Source organism: Myotis brandtii, unplaced genomic scaffold (assembly GCF_000412655.1).
Source record: "Myotis brandtii unplaced genomic scaffold, ASM41265v1 scaffold1084, whole genome shotgun sequence".
Lineage (NCBI taxonomy): Eukaryota > Metazoa > Chordata > Mammalia > Chiroptera > Vespertilionidae > Myotis > Myotis brandtii.
Window position 1 is genome coordinate 851,714 of NW_005353690.1, and position 22,970 is coordinate 874,683.

General features: G+C 50.9%; 1 protein-coding gene across 2 annotated transcripts in view; it reads left to right on the top strand.

Annotated features, from left to right (window-relative positions):
- The window catches only part of PLXNA4 (plexin A4), a 435,216-nt gene extending 413,109 nt beyond the window's left edge, over positions 1–22,107 (top strand). The window contains exons 30-33 of one of the 2 annotated variants that reach the window (XR_001362828.1): positions 461–673; positions 7,325–7,475; positions 9,483–11,028; positions 21,398–22,107. Coding sequence is in view for 1 of the 2 variants with exons in the window: in XM_014542674.1 (XP_014398160.1) it covers positions 461–673; positions 7,325–7,475; positions 9,483–9,578 (460 nt within the window). In the remaining variant the exon portion in view is untranslated. Of the gene's footprint in view, positions 1–460; positions 674–7,324; positions 7,476–9,482; positions 11,844–21,397 lie in introns of those variants that run through there. The other variant, XM_014542674.1, reaches the window with a different exon arrangement.
- Positions 22,108–22,970: the final 863 nt, after the last annotated feature.

Consider the following 22,970-nt stretch of genomic DNA (forward strand, 5'->3'; position numbering starts at 1 on the left):
CTCCACTAAGTAGCAATAAGCTGATGTTCCGGGCAGGGAAGAGGGGTGTGACTTCTTCCACGCCCTGCAGTGGATGGCAGAGAATAAGATACAAAGCCTAGATTCCAGGCTGTTCTTAAGGTTCACCCGTATGAGGCATAGGGGGCAGACTGGAATGGAGCGTCAGAAAGCCCACTGCACAGCGCCCATCATGGCTCCTCCGACCCCAAGCCTGTGCTGAGAGGGACGCTGAGCCTGCAGCCCCGCCTGGCATCACTCCCTCCCCAGTGCCCGTCCACACTGTCTCTCTGGATGGTTAGCCTTGCTGATCCTCAGTTTCCCTGCAGGTAGATTGGTGGCACAGAGACGGCCCTTAAGAATGTCAGTTCCCCGTCTCTTCTCTTTTTCCAGAGAGCTCTCCGGCCAAGCTACGGGCCCCCACCCCCTCTCCCCTGACTGTCTGCCTCTTCCCTCCACACAGTCTGCCACTGCGCTTTTGGGTCAACATGATCAAGAACCCCCAGTTTGTGTTTGACATCCATAAGAACAGCATCACGGACGCCTGCCTCTCCGTGGTGGCCCAGACCTTCATGGACTCCTGCTCCACGTCGGAGCACCGGCTGGGCAAGGACTCCCCCTCCAACAAGCTGCTCTACGCCAAGGACATCCCCAGCTACAAGAACTGGGTGGAGAGGTGAGTGCTGGGCTGGGCGCCGCGGCTGGCAACTTCCCCTTTCTAGGGGTCCTCCTCCCGCTCCACAGTGGGCAGGGCTTACAAGCAGGTTGTTCACAAAGCCGAACCCCACAGTTGCAGCACCCACACCCTCATGCACCCCGTATTGTTGGCTGAACAAGAACTGAGGAACTTGGCTAGGAATTTTCATGGGGCTCTGCTTCCCTGCCTGGAAAACCCAGATCTTAGTGGCTGAAATATTTTCTAGGCCCAGGAAGGAAATATAATCCCTTGCTCTAATCCCACCCTGCCAAAAATAAATAAATAAATAATAAAAATAAATACTTTGAGGACTGAATAGCTTCTTGCCACAAAAAGGCTGGAGGCCTCTTGTCATCTGCCCCTGTGCATCTGGCAGTCCTGCCAGCATCCTATGGGATGTCATTGTCACTCCAAACAGTTTCTCACTGTCCCAGTCCCTGGACTCTCTCACCGTGAGCCCTTCTGCCCTGGGCCTTGCAGTACATTCTTGGCCATCACAGCCCTGATCTGCTCACAGCCTCAGCCAGTGCACCTGCCACTGAGGGCCACCTGCAAGCTGTGGAGCGGGGTTGTCTGGGTGCAAAGCTCACTCCCGGTAAAGAACACTTATGGTTTATCTGGGCCGCATCAGCTCTCTGGCCCAAGCACCTGAGCTAAGCAATCAGATGACGCTTTACTTACTTAATCATGACACTAGCCCTGGAATATGGGGTCAGGATTTACAACCTCATTTTGTGTCCATGAAGGTGAAGAAATGTACATACAGAATGGCTAAGCAATCAGCCCAAGATGACGTAAACGTGATCCCCAAACGCGGCTGACTCCCAAATCTGTTTTCTATTATTTATGATACTTTTAGACAGGGCCTCTGCCAACCCATAGGGTGTGCTGTGTGGATTAAGGGAGGTGCCCTTCCTACTGGGGCATGTGGCCCCGGCCAGGGTGCGTGGTTTGCGCAGGGAACAACCTGCACAGCCTACACGACAGGCCTGATTTAGAGTCTCTCTCTCCTTTTCTCAGAGGAGCAAAAAGCTCAGGTTTGGTGCCTTTTCAAAGAGTAAAAGAGACCAGAAATTGTTCCTGACTTGGTGACCAAAGACAAAATGTATCACTTCACCATGGCGTTGAGACATCATACTTGTGCATGGCCTTCCCTTGTGCAGAGGAAATGACAAGGGGGGTGGTGGGTTCTGGCTACCTCAGTAGCAGTTCTCCTAAAAGAGTTGACTCCTTTTCCCTCTCCTCTCTGCTCTTTGATCTCCCCCCTACCACTTCCTGTTCATGCATGTGGTGGGCATGCAGCCCTGGCTGGCAGCTAGAGAGCTAACTCTTTTGTTCTTGTATCTGATTGTGTCTGAGTCACCAGGAGAGGCTCTTACCTCCCTCGACGTATAGACAGTGGCTCATTCTTTGACAGTAGACCTACCAGGCGCAGGCCCTCCTTTGTGGTCAGCCGGCTCTTTGGCAAAGAGAGAGAGAAAGAGGCAGCAGCTGGGTTCTTGGTTATCCCTGCACCGTTTCAAGGTCTCTGTGATAGGACCACTGGCAGGGAGGAAGGGAGCAGGGATGTGAAGGGCTGGGAGCATTTCTGAAACATCTGCATAGAGGACACTCCGGAGCATGGCCTGTTGGGTGGAGATCAGAATAATGCATGCACCAGGCTAATGGCTCCCTTTCACTTGATGCTAAATGAGATTTGTGCCACGCAGCTGCTATGGGTCATGAGTAACCCCAGTTCATTTGGTTATTTTTAGGAGTGGTTTGATGGTTTCCACTCCTTATCCCACCAGTTTCTTAGCAACCAGTGTCACTCTCAGGATAGTCATTTTTCTCTTGCTTGAGGTCCCAAATCCCTTCTCCTGTCATTCTGGGATGAGGGTACAAAGATGGAGGGGCTGAGGAAACCATATGACAGGTCTGGAGACCAAGCTTCTTGAACTTGGTGAGGAACAGATCAGTCCTACTCTCACTCCCGGGAGACTGCCTCTGAGCTTGTCTGGCTCCCTGAAAGGGACTCACTCAGGACCCAGCAATCCTGGTCTCCCACTCGCCCTTCCATGGGCACTGGCAGCCCCCAGTTCAGAAGAACAGTGGTAGAACGCCCTCCTTCTGTGGCCAAGGTCCTCCCACCTCTGAATCACCTGCCCAGCTGCTGTGAGCACGCAGACAGCCTGCACGGGACTCAGGCCCCGTAACTCACCGCACCCTCCACACATTGGACAGGCCTCTGTCCCGTCCCATGAAGAACCAGGGGTTCCCTGGCCACCCTCTGTACATAAGGGGTAGAAAGCGTATGGATTCAGGAGGCCTCTTCACTCTGTTGGTTGAACAGCCTGGATGATTCTATCACATTTCTGCTGGTTTGCATCTCCTGGAAGTTCATCCACCTATTCTCTGTCACATTCTTCCACCCCATTTCTGCCTCCAAGTGCCTTGCAGTGCTGATGGTTGGAGGCCCACTGCAGACTCCCAGTCTCCGCTGCCTCCATCCAGGCATCGGGGCTTTTGCCGTGGCCACATCTAGAGACAGAAGACTCTCTTGGCTCCTAGCAGCAGTCAGCTGCTACACTCATCTTACAGAGAACTCAACCACGCCTGGTGTGTCACCATCAGTTGTCATTTCATCACCAATAGCAGAAAATGTTCCTGTTCGGTAGTAATTTCCTCTCGTATTAAATTGGAAGAGCTTCAAGGTTGTCCTCGCGGCCACATCAGCCTCGCTCCCTTGCAACCACAGGCTTTCCTGTGGGAATGAGTTCAATGGCCCACAGCTGGCCCACTGGGGGGTGGACGAGGGGCGTGTCACACACAGGAATGCCATCGATCACAGGTGTCACCGCATGGAAAAGGTTACGAATTTTAAATATTTAAATATGCCTCCTAAGGAAACCATCCATTCACAATGCAAAGCTGTGACAGTTCACCCTGGGAGCAATACTGGAGGTGAAGTATAGGCATTTCATTAACTTGTTCATTAATCCCCGGGTCAAACATTTATGGTATCCATCATGGCTGCATTGGGCACTCAGGAGAGATTAGACTTGATCCTTCCCTGTGGCTCTCGTGGTGAAGGACACACGGACAGGCACCGGGCAAGCCCCACAAGCCATAGTAGGGGCTCTCGGGGAGTGAGGTCAGGGGATGATTCACAGGGAGAGACGTGTGTGCAGCCACCTTGAAAGGCAAGTATCCAGGGACATCAGAGCGTCAGGCCTCAGTGTTTTTCACATCTGATCTTTATCCTCGAGGTGTTTAAAGGAATGACAACACTTTGTTCTTCTCTTAGAGTTCAGGGCTTGGAGATCACCTTCTTGATCCCAAAAGTAGAGCTGAGACACCCACCCTTACACACCAGGCCCATTCCGTAGAATCCCATAAATGTGAAACCCTGCAGACTGGCCAACAGTGGAGGATCCAGCTCTCTCTGGGGCCCTTCCCTTTAGAACAACTCCCCAAGGACTGATTTCGGGACCACAGGGTGCAGACATCCACCTGGTATGAGCAAATGCAGAGAAGAAAGCTGGCAAAGGCCAATGATGGGGCCTGGACCTCCTCAGTGGGTTTTGGCCAACCTGCCAGGGCCTGGCCAGCTCAAGGACCATCCTGGGGCTTTCAAACACCCATCTCTTCTGAAGAAGGACTCAGCTGCAGGCAGAAATCCCATAGGAGCAAGTTCATGTACAGGGACCCAGGCTGACCTTGCCCTTCCTCACTGCACAGCCAGCTGATAAGAACACTCTTTGAAGTTCATTACTGGAGCATAATTGCATTCTTCACAATCAATAAGGCTGCTCGGCGGCAGAGCCCAGCACAAGGACCGGCACAGCAAGGACCGAGGAAGAGGCAACTGTGCACACAGCAGAGAGATGCCAGGGCAGGGTCATTATCAGGTTCAAGGGGTGCTGTCAAGAAGGTGGGGCCGGACAGTAGGGAGACGGCAAGGCAGAGGTGCCAAACCCTGCAGGCAGGATGGGCCCACTCAGCACCAGGCAGGGCCGGGGATGAGAATGGGACAACAGTTCTGCAAGCCCCACATTCATCCAGGCATTGTGCTGTTTGTTGCTATGATTGAGACCTTGCTGGAATAGGACATGTAGTGGATCCACTGGTGGGCTAGTATATGGCCCCACACAGGCACTGGTCCGATCCAGAGCCCTCCACACAAGCAACAGAGGAGACATGGGGGCTGCTTAGTGCGGACTTGGAGGTGTATGTGAGGTGGGGCCAGGTGGAGCCAGGTGGGGCCATGGCCCATGACTTCAGATGAGAAGATCAGAGCCCCTGCCCTCTGCCCACTCTACTCTCAATCCTGCGCCCCCCCCCCTTCTCACACAGACACACTTTCTAAATATTCCCTTGGGAGACATGGACTGGGCTTTCATTGTGCTACAAGCCATTGCAAAGGGACAGAGTGTGGACATCTGCTCTCTCCATGGAGACGTGGTCACCTACCCCAGGGACGAGAAAGGCAGCAGGGGGAGCCCTGGTGCTGTTTGCAAAAAGCCTGACAGAACCATCCATCCACCTGTGAAAGGTTCACAGGCAGGTAACGGACACAGCAGGAGTCTTTGCTTGTGCTGACAGTCCTGTCCTGTCGGGGGGACCTGAGTTTCCATCCTGGTCAGTCCCTCTGACTGCCCAGGGGTGACAGAGTGTAGCTGCCTGGAGGGACCTCTGGACCTGGCCGTGTTAGCCTGGAGCTCGGGTCATTTGTTCATTTCTTACCATTAGGACCTGAGAACACAACCTGACAAACATACTTTGCTCAGTGAGCATGGAATCGTGAGGGGACAAGGACACAAATCTCCTTGGAGTGGCCAGGCTGGGAGCCACCGAGTCCCCTGGGTGTGCGCTATGAATTAGAACATTGGCATTTATTGTGTCCCAGCAGTAGTGGCAATGAAAGGCTGGAACTTTTATACCTGGGATGCATTAAGTGGCCCAGAACCTTAATATCTGAGGATGTCCTGGGTGGGTTGCAGGCCTGGAGCGGGCTCCCTGGTGCGAACCAAAGCGCAGGAGCCAGAATGAGACAGGACCCAGAGCTGAGGCCCAGACTCACGAAGATGAGGAGGGACCAGGGAGCAGAGGATCCCGCCCTGAAAGAAGCCTGTGACCGATGGAAGTCCAATGAGATGGGGCAGGACGGCCTCTCCTGAGCCCCGGGCTCCTCTGAAAAAGGCCATTTCATTAAGCGCTTGTCCTGGTGCCTATCTCGACAGCACGCCATGGGCCGAGACCTCCCGCCAAAATGCAATCAGTTCAACCATGCAGTTGGCGATTGTGTCTGTGTGGCGGGTCCCAGAGGGATGGAGTTACTCTCTCACCAGCCTATCCCTTGTCAGAGGGCACAGATTTCATCTCCCTCCCACTGCCTTCCTCATTTTCCAGACAAAACGGCAGGTCCTCAATCACAGTGTGACCCTGGCTCAGAGCAGCGGCCATCCTGCCCCACCAGCCCAGGGATGCCCTGGCGGCCAATGGAACTGTCATTCTGTGGCAGGCCCTTGAACACGATGCCAGTCTATCACCCCAATCCTGGACACCGCTGGGGAGCAGTGGAGGTCGGGGACCAGGACTGATGGGTGCATGGTCCATGCAGTGAGGGGTGTGGGAGAGATACAGGGCTGGGGTCCCGGGTGAGACTGTTCCAGAGCCTCTGAAGATGTCCCTACGCTTACCTGATCAAGCCATGGGTCCTGGGAAGCCCCAGGGCCTGTCATTGTCACCCACACTTTCACAGGTGAGAGTGGGTGCCTCTCCTGACACTGTGTCCCCAGATGTCTCACTTGCCTCCCCTCGTCCCTGCCCTGGCGACTGTCCCCACCCCCCTCTATTGTAGGTGCTTGGGCTTGCTCTCCCAGCACCGAAGGTTCCTGCAGGCCTCTGGGTGTGCGGGACTGTCTCCTCATCCCCCTGCTTGTGCAGCTACCTGGTCCCTGTTATGTGGCTCGTCACATGCAGAAGGTGCCCGGGAGAGGGTGGGCGGGGCTGTCTTTGGGGCAGTGGGCCCTTCGGTTGCTCATTAGGAAACTGCACAGCTCCCCTCTGGCGGAGAGTTGGGGTTTGCTGCATAAAATGTCAAATTGCAGAAATTAAAAATGTAAATGCTGGCATCTAATTAACCAGTTGACAGCAGTGCACAGCTGCAAGTGACAGTGACTGATTGCCTTCTGCCAGCCTCAGTCCCCAAGCAGCCCCAGCTCCTCCCGCTTAACCCCAGGAGGGGAGGACATCAAGGCAGAGCAACTGCTTGGAAGAGCCTTTGGGGCCCTTGGAGAGACCTCTTCTGTGTATGGAGGGGGTGCCAGGGGGACATGAAAGACTTACTGGACCTCGATGGGAGCAAAACCAGTGCAGAAAACAGCCCCTCCTTTGTCCTGGTCCTACCCCTGTGCACCCTCTGACGATGTCTGTCCACTCCTTACATCCCTGCCTCTGTGCCTCTTGCATCCAAAGCTGCAGAGGGCTCTCCTGGGCAGACCCAGCAGCCCAGATGGGAGAGCGCCCACCGTGGTCCCCTGGGGTCACACACAGGCATCGCTGGCCCAGACGGTGCTGGCGGTGTCCCTGTCTCCTCCGCTCCACGTGCACCGCTCCAACCCCTTTCCTCCCCACCCATCCCGACAGGTATTATTCGGACATCGGGAAGATGCCGGCCATCAGCGACCAGGACATGAATGCATACCTGGCCGAGCAGTCCCGGATGCACATGAATGAGTTCAACACCATGAGCGCGCTCTCGGAGATCTTCTCCTACGTGAGCAAGTACAGCGAGGAGGTGAGCCCCACCCTGCTGCTGGGCCAAGAGCCCCACCCCGAAACCTCCTGCCTCTGCTGGGAAAACCCTGCCCCAGGACTTGGGCTGCATTGCAAAGACACCAGAAACGTTCCATTCTGTCCTTTCTGCATGAATCCGGGTGCTTCTCAGACATACAGATCAAGTCGCTGTTTCTTTCCGTTTCTCTCTTTGGTTCCCATTTCCTCCCTGCCATTCCCTCCCTTTATTTTTTTTCCATTTCTCTATTTGATCTAATTTTCTTTAAACAAGCTATTCCCTTTCCCCATGGGCAGGCCATATGGTATGGCATGGTCTGGCATGGTCTGGTGCGGTACAGTATGCTATGCTATGCTATGCTATGCTATGCTATGCTATGCTATGCTATGCTATGCTGTGACACAGTAGAGAACAGGATAGATGCAGAACAGAGTCGAATGGAATCTGTTTTTACTTGCTATGCTCCCTGCTTGGAAAACCTTACCGAGGTCACTACCACTGCAGACACCACCTTCTTTCTGGTTGTACAGGTGTTTATGGGAGTTTTCTTGGTCATGCCAACTGAGACCAAGGGTTCAGGTCCAGGCTCCCTGTGTCTGAGCAGCAGGATGGCCACCCTCTCTATGCCCTGGCTTCTCCCCCTCCTCCCAGCCTCGTCACCCCAGAGGGTCTAGGAATCCCAGGTGGAGGCAGGAGCCCCAGCAGGGTGCAGGGCCCGGGGTCCTCCATAACCAGGCTATGAACTTCAAGTGTAGGAGCAGCCTGAGGCGCAGCTGAAGGGAGGGACCTGACGCCAGCCTGCGGGCCAGTGCTGGCCCAGGACAAGGTTGGTACCTGTCTGTGGCCACACGACAGAAGTAAGGACGATGTAGAGTGTGCGCTGTGTGAGTGCAACGGACTCATCTCGGAAGGAGCAGTTCCTTAGTCTACAATGCACTTGTCTGCTGTCGGGGTTAAGACACCCACCCTTACGAAACGTTGGTGCCAGTAACTGGTGATTCTTGGCTATGTAAGAAGTTGGCAACTCTATTATTTTCTCCCCAATTAAAAATACATGAAATCCAAAGCTCGGGGAGCCTCCCCCCGTCTCTCCTCCCCTCCCCCCAGCTGCTCCCTGCACTCCCTGACCCCAGGCCCAGTGGATTCCACCCCTGTGTGCTGTGCACCCCTCCTGGAGCAGGCATCCTGCAATGAGTGCTCATGTATGTTGCCTGACTTCATCCTCTCCCCTGGAGCAGCCCAGAGGGAGCTAGTAGTTCCCACATTGTACAGATGAGGAAATGAGTAACAAAGATGGGGTTCAGAGAGGTTACAGGTTTGTTTCATCCCAGATGACCCAGCTAGAAACCGGCAGACCCCTTATTCAGACCCACATCTCCTGAGTCTGAGTCAAATTCGAACACTTCTCTTCCCGTGCCGCAAACGCTCGCGGCCATTGTCCTCCACCAACCATCTGATCTCAGAAAAGGTTTTGGCAGATATTATCCATTAGGTGTTAATGACCAATAAAGCTGAAGATATATTAAGCTCCTAGTGGCGTTTGTTTCTTAATAGACCAAGTGAAGCCAATGAGTTCAGGTTTTCCTTTATTGGGCAGGGAATTTCTTAATATCTGCAAAATCACATTCCCCGAAATGCTGGGGTCTGGAGCTATCTGAGGGGTAACATGCAGGTATGTGGAGCATCCTTGCGCAGGTGTCTTCTGCCCACTGCCAGCTGTCCTATGTGGGCAGTAAAATGTACCCGTTTATTCCGACGTGCAGATCTGTGTGCTGACATCCTGTGTTCATTGGCAAACAGGTGCCCAGACATTGTCTGTGTATCCGAGTGCCCTCCACACTCCCCATCCCTGTTACTTAGGCTGTCTGTCTACCCAGCAGCTTCATGTGTGCAGCTTCACATGCACACGCTTTCCCACATCTCTGACTATGCCCCCCGTCTGTGTGCACCCTAAGAACACAGAACATATACATACCAATGGTAACCTCCCCGTTCTCGCCCCTTCCACAGATCCTCGGACCTCTGGACCACGATGACCAATGTGGGAAGCAGAAACTGGCCTACAAACTAGAACAAGTCATAACCCTCATGAGCTTAGACAGCTGAGAACCGTCCTTCCAGGGCCCCCCTGGAGGGAGGGACACACCAAGCCGTGCCTCAGTCTAGATTATCATCTTTACCAAGTGCAAGTTCCGACTGGCGTCAGCAGCATCCCCTGTGCAGCACTGTCTCTCTCTCTCTTTCTCTCTATGCCTCTTTCTGTCTCTCCCTCCTTCCTGGATCCCTTCTCTTTCAGTTGCTTGGCTAATACACTTGAATCAAGCCACCAACCCTCAGCTAGTCCAAGATGGCCAGTCCTGAAGAGAGGGACTGGACCAGAAGATTCCAGAGGGGGTTCTCTTTCCCGGCTGACCCCACGCATCAGCAACAGGGCCCACAGATGGATGAGGAGCCATGGATAGAGGACGTTTCTATGCTGCTACTTCACCTTCCACTTCCTGAGAGCCCCACATCAGTCCGAACCTTGGCCTAGAGAAGAGACAGTGAGCTCAGTATTATCTTCATTGGGAAGACATCAACTGGCTCTACTTTCCCACGTTTCCATCCCCAAGGGGTCAGTCAGTGGTATGATCCCTTTGCAACTGTGAGAAGAAAGGCCACACCTCCTGCATATGAGCAGAGTTGGGGGCAGGGGCTGAGGAGTTGGGGGGTGCTCTGTGAGCTGTCCCTCACTTGTTGGGTTGGCATCCAGAGGCCTCCTTGTCCCTTCTAGTCTTCTTGGAGTTCTTCCAAATGCCCATAGGGACCTGCCTGCCAAGCCTCCTCCCCTGCCTGTGGAAAGCCAGACAAGAGAAAGAATAGCAGTTACATTCCACCATGGGCATACTCCTAACCTTCTGCTCTGGCTTATAGTGGCAGAAATGTAACATGGAGGGTGAGAAGAGGAGGGTTCATCTACCCTGGAAGCAGAATTTGTTTTCCATTCACCCCCAAGTGCACGTGAATCCCAACCATAGTCACCGGTGTACCATTGCCAGGTCCTCGTCTAGAGAAGGCACCTCATCCCCCTTGGTCATCACTCATTGAGGGTCAACATAGAATACAGAGTGCATCCAGGAGATTCTACCTCCAGCCGTCTCCATGGCTCCATCTCCACCACGCTTCCTGACAACTCTCTAGAAGGCTGGGGCAGACAGCCTAGCCTCTGTCACCCTGCAGAATCCGCTGCCATTGCTTTATGGGTAACTTTGTCACTGGACTGTCCAGACCTCCTGGGGTATTATTTCATCAGCATCTCAATTGTCTCTTCAGTCACTTGCCTCCCTCATCTCTTAGCAGCCATCACTGAAGGAAATGCACCCACACACAGCCTCATGGAGACCAATCAAAATGCCAGCCAAGCTCAGCCCCTAGCTTGCCAGGTCTGGGAGGACCAAAAAGTCAAGCTGAAGGTCATGGCCAGCAATGGGAGGAGAAACATACAACTGACCTCAGCCCTGACATCTGTCTGTCCATCTGTCCCTCCATCTATGGATACATCATTTTAGCCAGCCAGGTAGATATGCATCCTAGGTGAGCATGGACCACGATGAGAGATGCTCTGATGAGAGTCATGGAAACCTGGAGTCGTGAAGGGACCTTGGAGGCCACCTGGTCCAGTCTCCCACCACCAGCGAGAATCTCTCCTGGCAGCCCTGGTGTCCAGTGGTGCGAGTCTTCCCTTCACATCCGCAGCGTCAGACATCATTCCTTGTCATCCACCCAAAGGAGCCCCATGTGGAAAGGGGAAGGAGCCACATCATTTCCAACAGCGTCTATGGAGCATCTTGTGCTTTTAAGAAGGCTCACCCCTTTGGATATGAATATGTGTGCATGCGTGTGAGTTCACGTGTGCGCACGTGTATGTGTGTGTACATGTGTGTACCCCAGCAGGCAGAGAGCTCAGGATTTCTTGTCCTGTGTAGGGGGATCTTGAAATGTTTCTTTTCTTCTCTACCCTTGCTCATCAGTTCATCCTGCAGCTCCAGGACATTTCAACACTTGCTTTCTATGCTGAGTGCTGGTGAGTGCAATGAGAGGTCACCTGTCCATAGGAAATCAGGGTGGTCACAGGCTGAGAGAGGCCTGGATGTGACTGGGGCCAGGCAGTGGTGACCCAGAGCAGGGCATCACGTGGCATCAGGGAGGACACATGGTGGTCAAAACAAGAAACCTAACAGACGACGGGAAGAGAATGGGGAAAGATGCATGTCAAGGGGGGGAAATAACCAAAGGTTTTGGCAAATGAAGTGCCAGGTGAAGAAGCATGGGATTATGGAATTTCTACCCTAATCATTTGGTTTTTCTCCCAAGAAGCCAGGCGCCCTGGCAGGCCAGAAATAACCAAAGGTTTTGGCAAGTGAAGTGCCAGGTGAAGAAGCATGGGATTACGGAATTTCTACCCTAATCATTTGTTTTTCTCCCAAGAAGCCAGGCGCCCTGGCAGGCCAGGAGGGAAGCATGTGGGAGGCGGGCTGAGGAGGCAGCTCGGCCGCTAAAATATTTTTGCACATGTCAAGGATTGGGGAGGAGAGAGACACAAACATATTTAACACAGATTTGCTGAATGGAAATTGTGAGTGTGTGTGTGTGTGTGTGTGCATATGAGTGTGTTTTTACTTGTTTTTTAAGTTTTGCACAGATAGAGAAAAAAACGAACAAGCAGAAAACAAAGACTGTTACCATGGTTCTGCTGAAGCCCCTATTTTTTACTGGGTTATTATTATTGGTATTGTTCCTTTGTCGGTACACACTTTTCTTTCCATGTTTTTGTTTTAAGAGAAACGTTGAACACCTCAGAGAAACATAAATGTCAGGAAGAAGGGGAGAGGAGAAGGGATGGACTTGCTCGCTCTCCTCGTTTCTCCAAGGGAGGAGGCCAGGCAGGTTTTACTTGACTTGGTGGAAGGGTTGTTGCCGGTGCTTTGTCTGCCCGCAGTCCTGGTAGCCTGCGTGGGGCCTTAGGGACGGAGAGACAGGACAGCGTCACACAGAGCCACAACCCATCTGGCCTGGCCCGGCCCGGCGAAATTCTTTCCTTTGGCTGTTTGTCTGTTTTCCATTTCTTTTCTTTGAATTCTTGGTGCACGTGTGATAGGCTTCAAAGCAAAGGCAAAGCTGTCCTTTCCCCAAATCTTTCCAAAACTGCCCTTGGGATCCTCATCTCTCGGGAGGCCAGAGAGCTGCCTAGGCGGCGTGGGGGCCGCACGCACCCACGCAGGCCTGGGGAAGGGAGGTCCCCTCACGCCTTTCCTCTCTGGCACAGTTCGCTAGCAGGGTCACGGTTCTGTTTAAGGTGGGACCTTTATATGATTCCTTGAGTCCTGGGCAAAGAGCAGGGGAGAAAAGGCCACCCTCCCCTCCCCTGGCACCCCTCCCCCACCTTTCTCCTCTGGAAACCACCAAGGTCAAAACTGTACCAGGAGAGGACACAGTCAAAATAACTGGCCTGGCTTAAGTGAGGGCTGTAAACCGAGGACAGATGAGCTGAGGGCTGGTAGGGTGGGAAGTGGGGGAGCTTTGCAGGGTCCTGAACATAAGAGAATGGGTACATAGAAGCTGCAGATGGATCATTTCTAGGGGGTGGGAGGCACAAGTCCACCCAGGTGTAGGGTTTGCCACTCCTTGTCAAGAGAGACCCTGCATTTGTTGGTGACTACAAATGGTGCCATTGAGTGAAGTTGGCTATGGTGTCAGTGACTTCCTCAGGAAAATGTTTTTTCTTGCCTTCTTTTTTAAAAAATATATTTCTTTATTGATTTCAGAGAGGAAGGGAGAGGGAGAGAGAGATAGAAACATCAATGATGAGAATCATTGATTGGCTGCCTCCTGCACGCCCCCCACTGGGGATCGAGCCCGCAACCCAGGCATGTGCCCTTTGCCGGAATCGAACCTGGGACCCTTCACTCCGCAGGCCGACGCTCTATCCACTGAGCCAAGCCGGCTAGGGCTTGCCTTCTTCTTTCAACGTGGTTTTACATTTGGAGACCACACGAGTGTCCCACAGGCAAAGGTGCATCCACGCCCCCAGAATGACATGCACACCCGTAGGCGCCCCCCCCCCCTCCCCCAAGCATGCGGGCCGGTGAGTGAGGCCTGAGATGTTCGAGAGAGAGAGAGAGTCATTTTAAATCAATCCCAAAGTTTGAGGCAGACTGTCCAGGACTGTGCCCAGCGGTGAGGTCTCTGACCTTGTCTGTCCCCTCAGGTTCAGCTCTCACCTCCCAGCTGGGGGTTAATGTCCATGCTCTGTCCCAGACCCCCCCCTCCCCAGTCACGTTCCCAAGCCAAGGTCCTCGTGCTCATGTCCCCCTGCATGTCTGGCTTCTGAGTGAGCCTCCCTTTGTCCCTCCTGCCCCTCCTGCACGTGTAGCCTCTGCCCCAAGGCCAGTGTCCACTAAAGTACCAGAGCCACTGAGCCGCTCATGGGCGACTCCGCCCTCACAGCCCAGCCCTCTGACTGCTTCAGGCCCATCTTCCTCCCCACGCTGCCTCCCGAGTGGTGTGAGGGGTCGGCACCCTCATCCAGCCAGACCCCCTCAGAGCCCCAGCAACCAAGACCCGAATGACCTCCACTCTGGGTCCAAGGCAGGTCCTGCTGATGCTGCTTTGACCTAAAAGGAAAGCCCTTTTCCCATCTGTCTCCTTTCTAGGGACTTGGGGGGGGGGGGGGCGCACATTCTCGGCTTCACAGGATGCAAAGTCAAGTACTTAAGCTCAGCTGGGAAGGTTGAAGTCAATCATTATTCATCAAGAACAAACATTCCCGCCTCCCGGAGAGCCCAGGATGGAGGGGGGAGGGACAGGGAGGGCTCTGCAGGCAGAGGTCCATGGCATTTTCTCCTGGCCCTTCCAGGCATGGCCCGCCATGGGAGTCCCAGCTCGCTCTCTGAGAAGCATTTCTGTGAATAAATAGCCTCCAGGTACCAGAGTCCCCACTGTGCCCCCAGAGAAGACCCCTCCCCAGCCCCACCCCCCACATACCCAGGCAGATCCTGGCTCCCTCCTGGCCTTCCCTCCAGAGTCCGAGTCCACCTCCAGGACCTCCTCCCTCCTCTCAGCCCTCAGGACAGGTGACAGAGGACCCTGAGCCCCAGCTCCTCCATTTCCTTTAAACTGGATGTGACCTGCTTATTGGAGGCTTTGTAGCTGTTTATTTTTTCTCTATATATTTTAAGTGTCGGAGATTAAGGAGGGAGCACAGGTATGGATATAAAGTCCAAATTACTAGCGGGGAGGGAGAAACGAAACTGTACCTGCCAGTTCGAAGAGGGTGAGGAGAGCTCAGGGCCGGGGATAGGTGCCCCGTGTGGTTACAGAACTGTGCCAGGACATCTCCGGGCTGTGGCCATGCCAGGGCCAGCGTGCCCGCACTGCTCAGATGCTCGGTGCTGCCCTGCCTCTCTGATGGCTGAGCCCCCAATGCCACCCCTCCCCCCTGCCTCCCATCCGCATCACCACCATGGGTGCAGCAAAGGAGAGCCACGGGGGACGGTGAAGAGGTGGCCCCACTGGGAACCTCTCCTCCTGGTGCTCGCAGGTGGGCAAAGCCTCCCCCAGGAAGCTAGGCGCCTGGCCCTCTGCGGAAAGGAATGTCTGCAGGAAAAGGCTCAGACCTTCACGAGAGACCTTTTTCTTTTTTTACTAAAAGTCTTTGCTTCCCAATAAAATTATTTTTTATTAGGGAGAGTATCCAACTTCATAAAATATATAGGACTTTTGGGTTGTAAAAGTAAATTAGAGTCCAGTTAAATTCCTTGAGTAGACTAGTGACTACTCCAAAGCAAACCTAAACAAAACGAAACCCTGATGAAAAAAAAAAGAGCTTTCGATCTGTACTGGCAGAGAGAGGGAGCTGGGCCTGGGCCCGGGTCAGGTGTCCTGGGCCCGTGACCCCACATTCCCACCCCTCCACCCCTGCACTCTGTCCGGCTTTGGCTCCACTGCCCCTGATGCTGAATCCTGCCCTTTTCTCCGCTCCCCCCAACTTCAGGGAGACCCTGCGAGGGGTTGGTCATGGAGAGCCCGGCCCCTCCTCCAGAAGGCACATCCTCTTGGAGAGTACGCAGGTCTCCGCAGCTCATCTTCCATGGGGCTCTTTCCCTGGCATTAGAACTTTTGTTAGTATCTGTGATCTTCCGACTCAAGCACATTTTGTAGAATTCGGAACAGAGGGTATATTAAGACCAATGCAAAGGGCACTAAGAAACCGAGACCGCTTTACAAAGCAGGACTGGTGGTCCCAATTCAGACCCGTGACCAACACGGTACGTGTCCCCCGTGTTCTCCTTCCCTTCCCCAATGTTCCCGTCAGCTTGTTGGCTCGTCAAACCTTCCGTTCTTTAAAAAGAAAAGCTAGTTTACCTCAAAGAATCTTGTTTCCATTTGGAAACCAATGACTTTGCGTTTTAGAGTGGACAACCCTCCCCTCCAAAAACTCCCTGTCTGGGCACAGTGGCCTCGAGGCCGGAGGTCCTGGCTGAGTCATGGGTCGGCTGCACTGACCAATAACAAGAACCCAGGCCCCGAGATGGGGAGAAAGGATTGGATGCAGCTGCCCTCCTCCCCACCTTACTTATAGGGACCAGCCTCTCTCTTCCAGCAGGGTCCTGCCAGGTTGCCATAGTGACCAGGAACTCCAGGGTACTACAACAGACAATGGCTCAGTGAGACAGGCAGGGGGGAGAGGAGTCTGCCTGGTCAGATGACCCAGAGTTAAGTCTCCAGCACTAGAGGGAAGAGGAGGAACAGGAAAGGATGAATGGGTGGTTTAAGGAACAGGCAGGAGCCTTTGAGTCTCAGAGAGAGGCCGCTGAAGGAGGTAGGGCAGGTCGCTCCTGCCCCAGGCACCCCATTCCAGCCCCACCCCACTTCTGGTTCCATAAAGCTCCCACCTTGAACACTGAGCCTGAGAACAAAGCGAAACATATCTCTAGACAACAGTGTTATCATGAGCCTCAAAGATAGGTGGGTGGAATCTATTAGAGGATGAGGGTCTTCTGGTTTTGATTTTTAAAGAAGAGTATCCTAGTAAGATTTAAAAAAAAAGATTTTAAAAAAAGTTTTTAAAAAGGAAACCTATGCTATTTCAATTGGAGCCCAGTTGTAACTTGGTAAAGGCAAGCTCCTGTACCTTTGTTATAATTAATTGTATACCTGTGTATGTAAATATAAGGCATTCCTATTTTGCAGTTCAGAACAAAAAAAAACTTATTTGTAATATAGAATAAAGTTTATTAAAAAATAATAAAAATTCAGTTTGGAATTTGGGGTATTTGTTTTTGTGACTGGCTGAAAGGGGGTGGGGAGAAGGTGGTGGTGGTGAAGATATGGCTCCTTCTCTCTCCAGTTATGTGCTGTCTAAACTCCATCGGAGGCACAGCCTCTTACTGAAGCCTCTGTCCTCACTTATGCAGCAGACACGTCCGGAAGCAATGGTGCTTCAGGACAGGGAGAGCCAGCGTGTTGTTCCCAGCCAGCAGACTTCACTTCCCCTAAGACCATCCTGCATATCAGATATTTACACTATGATTCATAACAGTAGCAACATTACAGTTATGAAGTAGCAACGAAAATAATTTTATGGTTGGGTCACAACATGAAGAACTGTATTTAAAGGGCCAGAAGGTTGAGATCCACTGTATTAGAGGATAGATTCAGCCCTTCTGAAAGCTGGCTCTGGGGAGACACAGGTTGCCAACCCTGCTTTAAGTCTTCTTGGCAAGCAACACCTGATGAAAATGACTTCATCAGTCCCCCTTCTCTATTTTGATAGAGTGTGGAGATCTTGAACCCAATTATGTCTCTGGGGTAGAAATAGGAGAGGGAGAAAAAAGTGAATGGAATGGGTGGTGGTGGATGAAGGAAGGGAGACAGCACTTCTCCCTGCCCACGCTTCCATCTATGGCTCTTCCATCTATGGTGGGGGCTCGGGAAAGGGAAGCAAATGCAGATGGGGCAGCATCAGCCCAGGCCTGCGCTCAGGACAGCTGCGACCTCTGCTGTCACTCAGCCGGCTGCTCTTGGGCAGATACTTGCCTCTCTGAGCCTCAGGCGAGTGGATGGAGAAGGCTGAGCCGGGTGTCTCCATGAAATTCCAGTGTCCTCGTTATGCAAAGTGAAAGCCAGGAGAGAAAAGGATCAGGGAGAAAGCAGGACAAGGAAGGAGAGATAGAAAAGTGAAAACAGGAGGTAGGAAAGGAGTGTGGGGAGATGGAAGGCAGACCATGGGGACACCCACTGCTGATAAAACCTCCAGCATGTCCTCCCCTCCCCTGTCTCCCTGCTGGCTCCCAGCCACTACCCTTTGGCTTCTCCAGCCTGCAAAGCAGAGCCCCTGAGGGAAGTGGAGCGTGTTCACTCTGATGGGACCACTGGGGCCACAGAGAGCAAGGTCAAGAGGTGAGTTGGTGAGTGTCCAACAGGAGTTGAATCCTAGACTTGCGCGCAGCACGCCCCATCTTCCACAGGAACTCCCTTCTGCGATAGGAGGGTTGGCCCAGTAAGGAGCCATACTCAGCACAGGCACTGGGATGCCACGGCCTCTGGAAGACGAGCCAGCACAGCCGTGATGAGAGACCACCTTCATCCTTGGGAAGACTTGGGGACAGGCGACACCTGCGCGGGGAAGCGGGAATTAGGGGTCCTGACCCAGCACACAGAATGGATTGAGACCAACAAAGTCCTTTTTTGTGTTTTCTTTCCGTAGTTCAGACTCACAAGGAATGTGTGGTTCATGAACAGGAGATGGATCCCCTTCTCCTGCGTAATGAGGCAGCTGCGGGTGACAATGACCTCATTGTGAAAGTTCAGACTGGGATTCCGCAGGTGGCTACGGTCCTGCCACACCCTCAGACTCCCTTACCTGTGATCTCAGGCTGTATCACCACAGCCACCATGACCTACCCCTTCACTTCCCAGTGATCGTCTTTCCTTATTCATAAACTGAAGACAGTTCTAGCTGTCCGGTGAAACCAAGAGATTATGGGGAGGGTAGCTTAAGATAACTAAAGTGGAAGAAAAACCTACAGTGCACTATGCAGGGTCACACATACATGGGGTATCATTATTAGTCATAAGGGTGATATTGTATAAACAAAACGGCAGATCGAACCTGGGCCCTCCATAACACACTTCGAATGTGGGCTATATTAGCCACCTGGGCTGCCACAGCAAAATACCAGACTGAGTGGCTTAAACTACACACAGGTATTCTCCCACAGTTCTGAAGGCTGGGAGTCCAAGGTTGAGATGCCAGGATAGTCTCTGGTGAGACCTGTCTCCCTGGCTGCACAGCGGCCTCCGGTCCTCACATGGTCTCGCCTCTGTGCCTGTGTGAGATCTCAGCTGTCTCTTCTCATTAGGACACCAGTCCTGGCAGATGAGGACCCTACACTTCTGACCTCACTTAACCTTAATTACTCCCTGAAGACCCTATTTCCAAATTCAGTTACATTGGGAGTTAGGGCTGACTATGGGAGGGACACAGGTAAGTCTATAATTGATGCCTCATTTATTCATTGCCAAAAAGTAGATACCTAACACCTTTTGAAATATGTATTTGTTATTGTTCGACTGTGAGATTGTTGAGGGCAGAGACCATATCAGTTGAATTTGTGTCCAGCTTCATATGTGTCCAGCATGGAGCGACTGCTCTGTCAATCATAAGCAGGTGGAGGGAGGGCAAAGGGAGCAGGACTAGGAGGAAGCAATCAGCTATGAAGTTGGTTATGGGGTTAATTTTTCCACTGTGACTAACATGCACTCCCCCATTATTTTCCATATTAGGCCACACCCCTCCATGCATATTTTATCTTTGGAAGCCGATTCCTTGAGTGGCAGCTAGTGGCTCTCTTTTGCAAGTGAAGAGAGCAGGCACTGAGGGCAAAGCCTCTCCCTGCTTTGGTAGAGTTGCTCCTGAGGCAGCAGAGAAAATGGAGGCAGGGAGGTCACCTCTGCACCAATCACCTTCACTAAACCTGTCCTGCTTTTGTTTTAACAAAACTCCCACCTTGAACACTGGCCGGAACCTGCAGGGCTGCTGGGAGTATCTGCTAAGCTGAAAGCAGGTGTGTGAGGTTGGGCCTGTGCATAGGGACTGTGTCATCATTCAACAGTACCTGTATCCACTCCCTGTATGAGCACTACAGCTTCCCACCTCAATGAAGGCACCCAAGTCACCTTCTTTGGGCCAATGAAATATAAGAACTAGTGATGTAAGTCACCTGCAATGCTCCATCTCCCGGGGCCACGGAGTGAGGACAATGATGACATAGACAGAGGCATCAGACGACCCTGATGGTTACGTAACATGAGTAAAAAAGAAATTTTTGCCATTTTAAGTCACTGAGGTCTGAGGGCTCTTTGTTACTGCAACATAACCTAGACTTTCCTAATTCCAAAACCAGATAAAGACACAGCAAAGAAAGAATAGGCCAATATTCCTGATGAACACAGATGCTAAAATCTCAGCAGAATATTAGCAAACTGAACCTAGCAATTCATTGACAAGATCAAGTAAGTGGGATTTATTCTAAGGATACAAGGTTGGTACAATATCCACAAATCAATAAATGTGATAGACCAAATAAACGAAATTAATGATAATAATCACATGATCACAGCAATAGACATTGAAAAAGCATTTGATAAAAGCCAGCACCCATTTATGATAAAAACTCTCAGCAAAGTGGAAATAGAGGGAATGTAACTAAGGTAATAAAGGCCAAATATGACAAATCTGCAGGCAGCATCAAACTCAATGGACAAAAACTAAAAGTGTTTTCCTTAAGAGCAAGATCAAGACAGGGATGTCCCCTCTCACCACTCTTATTCAACATAGTATTGGAAGTCACTAATGTAATAAAGGCCAAATATGACAAATCTGCAGGCAACATCAAACCCAATGGACAAAAACTAAAAGTGTTTTTCCTTAAGAGCAAGATCAAGACAGGGATGTTCCCTCTCACCACTCTTATTCAACATAGTATTGGAAGTCCTAGCCAAAGCAATCAGACAAGAAGAAGAAATAAAAAGCATCCAAATTCATTATTTGCAGATAACATAATACTCTAGAGAAACCTAAAGATGTCACCAAAAGATTACTAAAACTGATAACTGAATTTAGAAAAGTAACAGGATACAAAATAAATATCCATTTTTATACACCAATAATGAACTATAAGAAAGGGAAACTAAAAACAAAACAAAACAAAAAAACTAAAAAAAAACACACAATTATTTTACAATTGCATCAAAAAATAATAAAATGCCTAGGAATAGGTTTAAAAGACCTGTACTTGGAAAATTATAAGACACTGAAGAAAGAAATTGAAGAAGATACAAATAAGTGGAAGCATAATATCATGTTCATGGATAGGAAGAATTAACATCATTAAAATGTTCATACTACCCAAAGCAATCTATAGATTCAGTGCAACTCCTATCAAGATACCAATGGTATATTTCACAGAACTAGAACAAATATCCCCCAAATTTGTATGGAACCACAAAATGCCCCAAATAGTCACAGTAATCTTGAGAAAGAAGAACAAAGATGAAAGAATCATGCTACCTGATATCAAACTATACTACAAAGCCATAGTAATAAAAATGGCATGGTACTAGCATAAAAACAAACATGGATCTATGGTACAGAACAAAGAGCCCAGAAATATCAATGCCTTTATTATCAATTAATATTTGACAAAGAAGGCAAAAACATACAGTGGGATAAAGATAGTCTATAAATGGTTGGGGAAATTGGATGGATACATGTAAAATAATGAAATGAGACCATTTTGTTACACCATGCACAAGAATAAACTCAAAATGGATTAAAGACTTAAATGTTAGACTTGAAACCATAACAATCCTAAGCCAGCCAGGTAGATATGCATCCTAGGTGAGCATGGACCACGATGAGAGATGCTCTGATGAGAGTCATGGAAACCTGGAGTCGTGAAGGGACCTTGGAGGCCACCTGGTCCAGTCTCCCACCACCAGCGAGAATCTCTCCTGGCAGCCCTGGTGTCCAGTGGTGCGAGTCTTCCCTTCACATCCTCAGCGTCAGACATCATTCCTTGTCATCCACCCAAAGGAGCCCCATGTGGAAAGGGGAAGGAGCCACATCATTTCCAACAGCGTCTATGGAGCATCTTGTGCTTTTAAGAAGGCTCACCCCTTTGGATATGAATATGTGTGCATGCGTGTGAGTTCACGTGTGCGCACGTGTATGTGTGTGTACATGTGTGTACCCCAGCAGGCAGAGAGCTCAGGATTTCTTGTCCTGTGTAGGGGGATCTTGAAATGTTTCTTTTCTTCTCTACCCTTGTTCATCAGTTCATCCTGCAGCTCCAGGACATTTCAACACTTGCTTTCTATGCTGAGTGCTGGTGAGTGCAATGAGAGGTCACCTGTCCATAGGAAATCAGGGTGGTCACAGGCTGAGAGAGGCCTGGATGTGACTGGGGCCAGGCAGTGGTGACCCAGAGCAGGGCATCACGTGGCATCAGGGAGGACACATGGTGGTCAAAACAAGAAACCTAACAGACGGGAAGAGGAGAATGGGGAAAGATGCATGTCAAGGGGGGGAAAACAAAAGAACAAATATACAAACAGGACTACATCAAACTAAAATGTTTTTGCACAGCAAAGGAAACCATCAACAATATAAAAAGAAAACCCACTGAGTGGGAGAACATAATTGTCAATGATACATCTTATGAAAGGTTAGAGAGCAGAGTGGTGCAGCAGAAGCGTGCTGGGCCCATGAAAGGTTAATATCCAAAACTTCTAAATAACTTATACACCTCAACATAAAAAAGATCCACTTTAAAAATGGGCAAAGGACCTGAGTAGACACTTCTCCTACAAGGACATACAGGTGACCAGTAGACATATGAAAAGATGCTCAACGTCACTTATCATTAGAAAAGTGCAAATTAAAACCACAATGAGGTATCACCTCACACCTGGCAGAATGGCTACCATTAATAAATCAACAAACAACAAGTGTTGATGAGGATGTGGAGAAAAGGGAACCCTCATGAGCTGTTGGTGGGAGTGTAGACTGGTGCAGCCACTGTGGAAAACAGTATAAAAAATTAAAGATGGAACTGCCTTATGACCCATGAATTTCACTTCTGGTAATGTATCTGAAGAAACACAAAACACTAATTTTAAAGAATATACAGAGGAGGGGAAATGTAGCTTTACAGTTGTTCACATGGAAAATAATACAATAATTAATAAATAATAATGCAAGAATAAACTCTGTTTTTCGTGTCCGCACAGCTGTAAACCTACTTTTGCCCATCCCTGTTTGCACCTCTATGTTTGTTGCAGCATTATTTAAAATCACCAAGGTTTGGAATCAGCCCAAGTGCCCATCAGTAAATGAGTGGATAAGAAAGCTGTGGTGCCCTAGCTGGTTTGGCTCAGTGAATAGAGCGTCAGCCC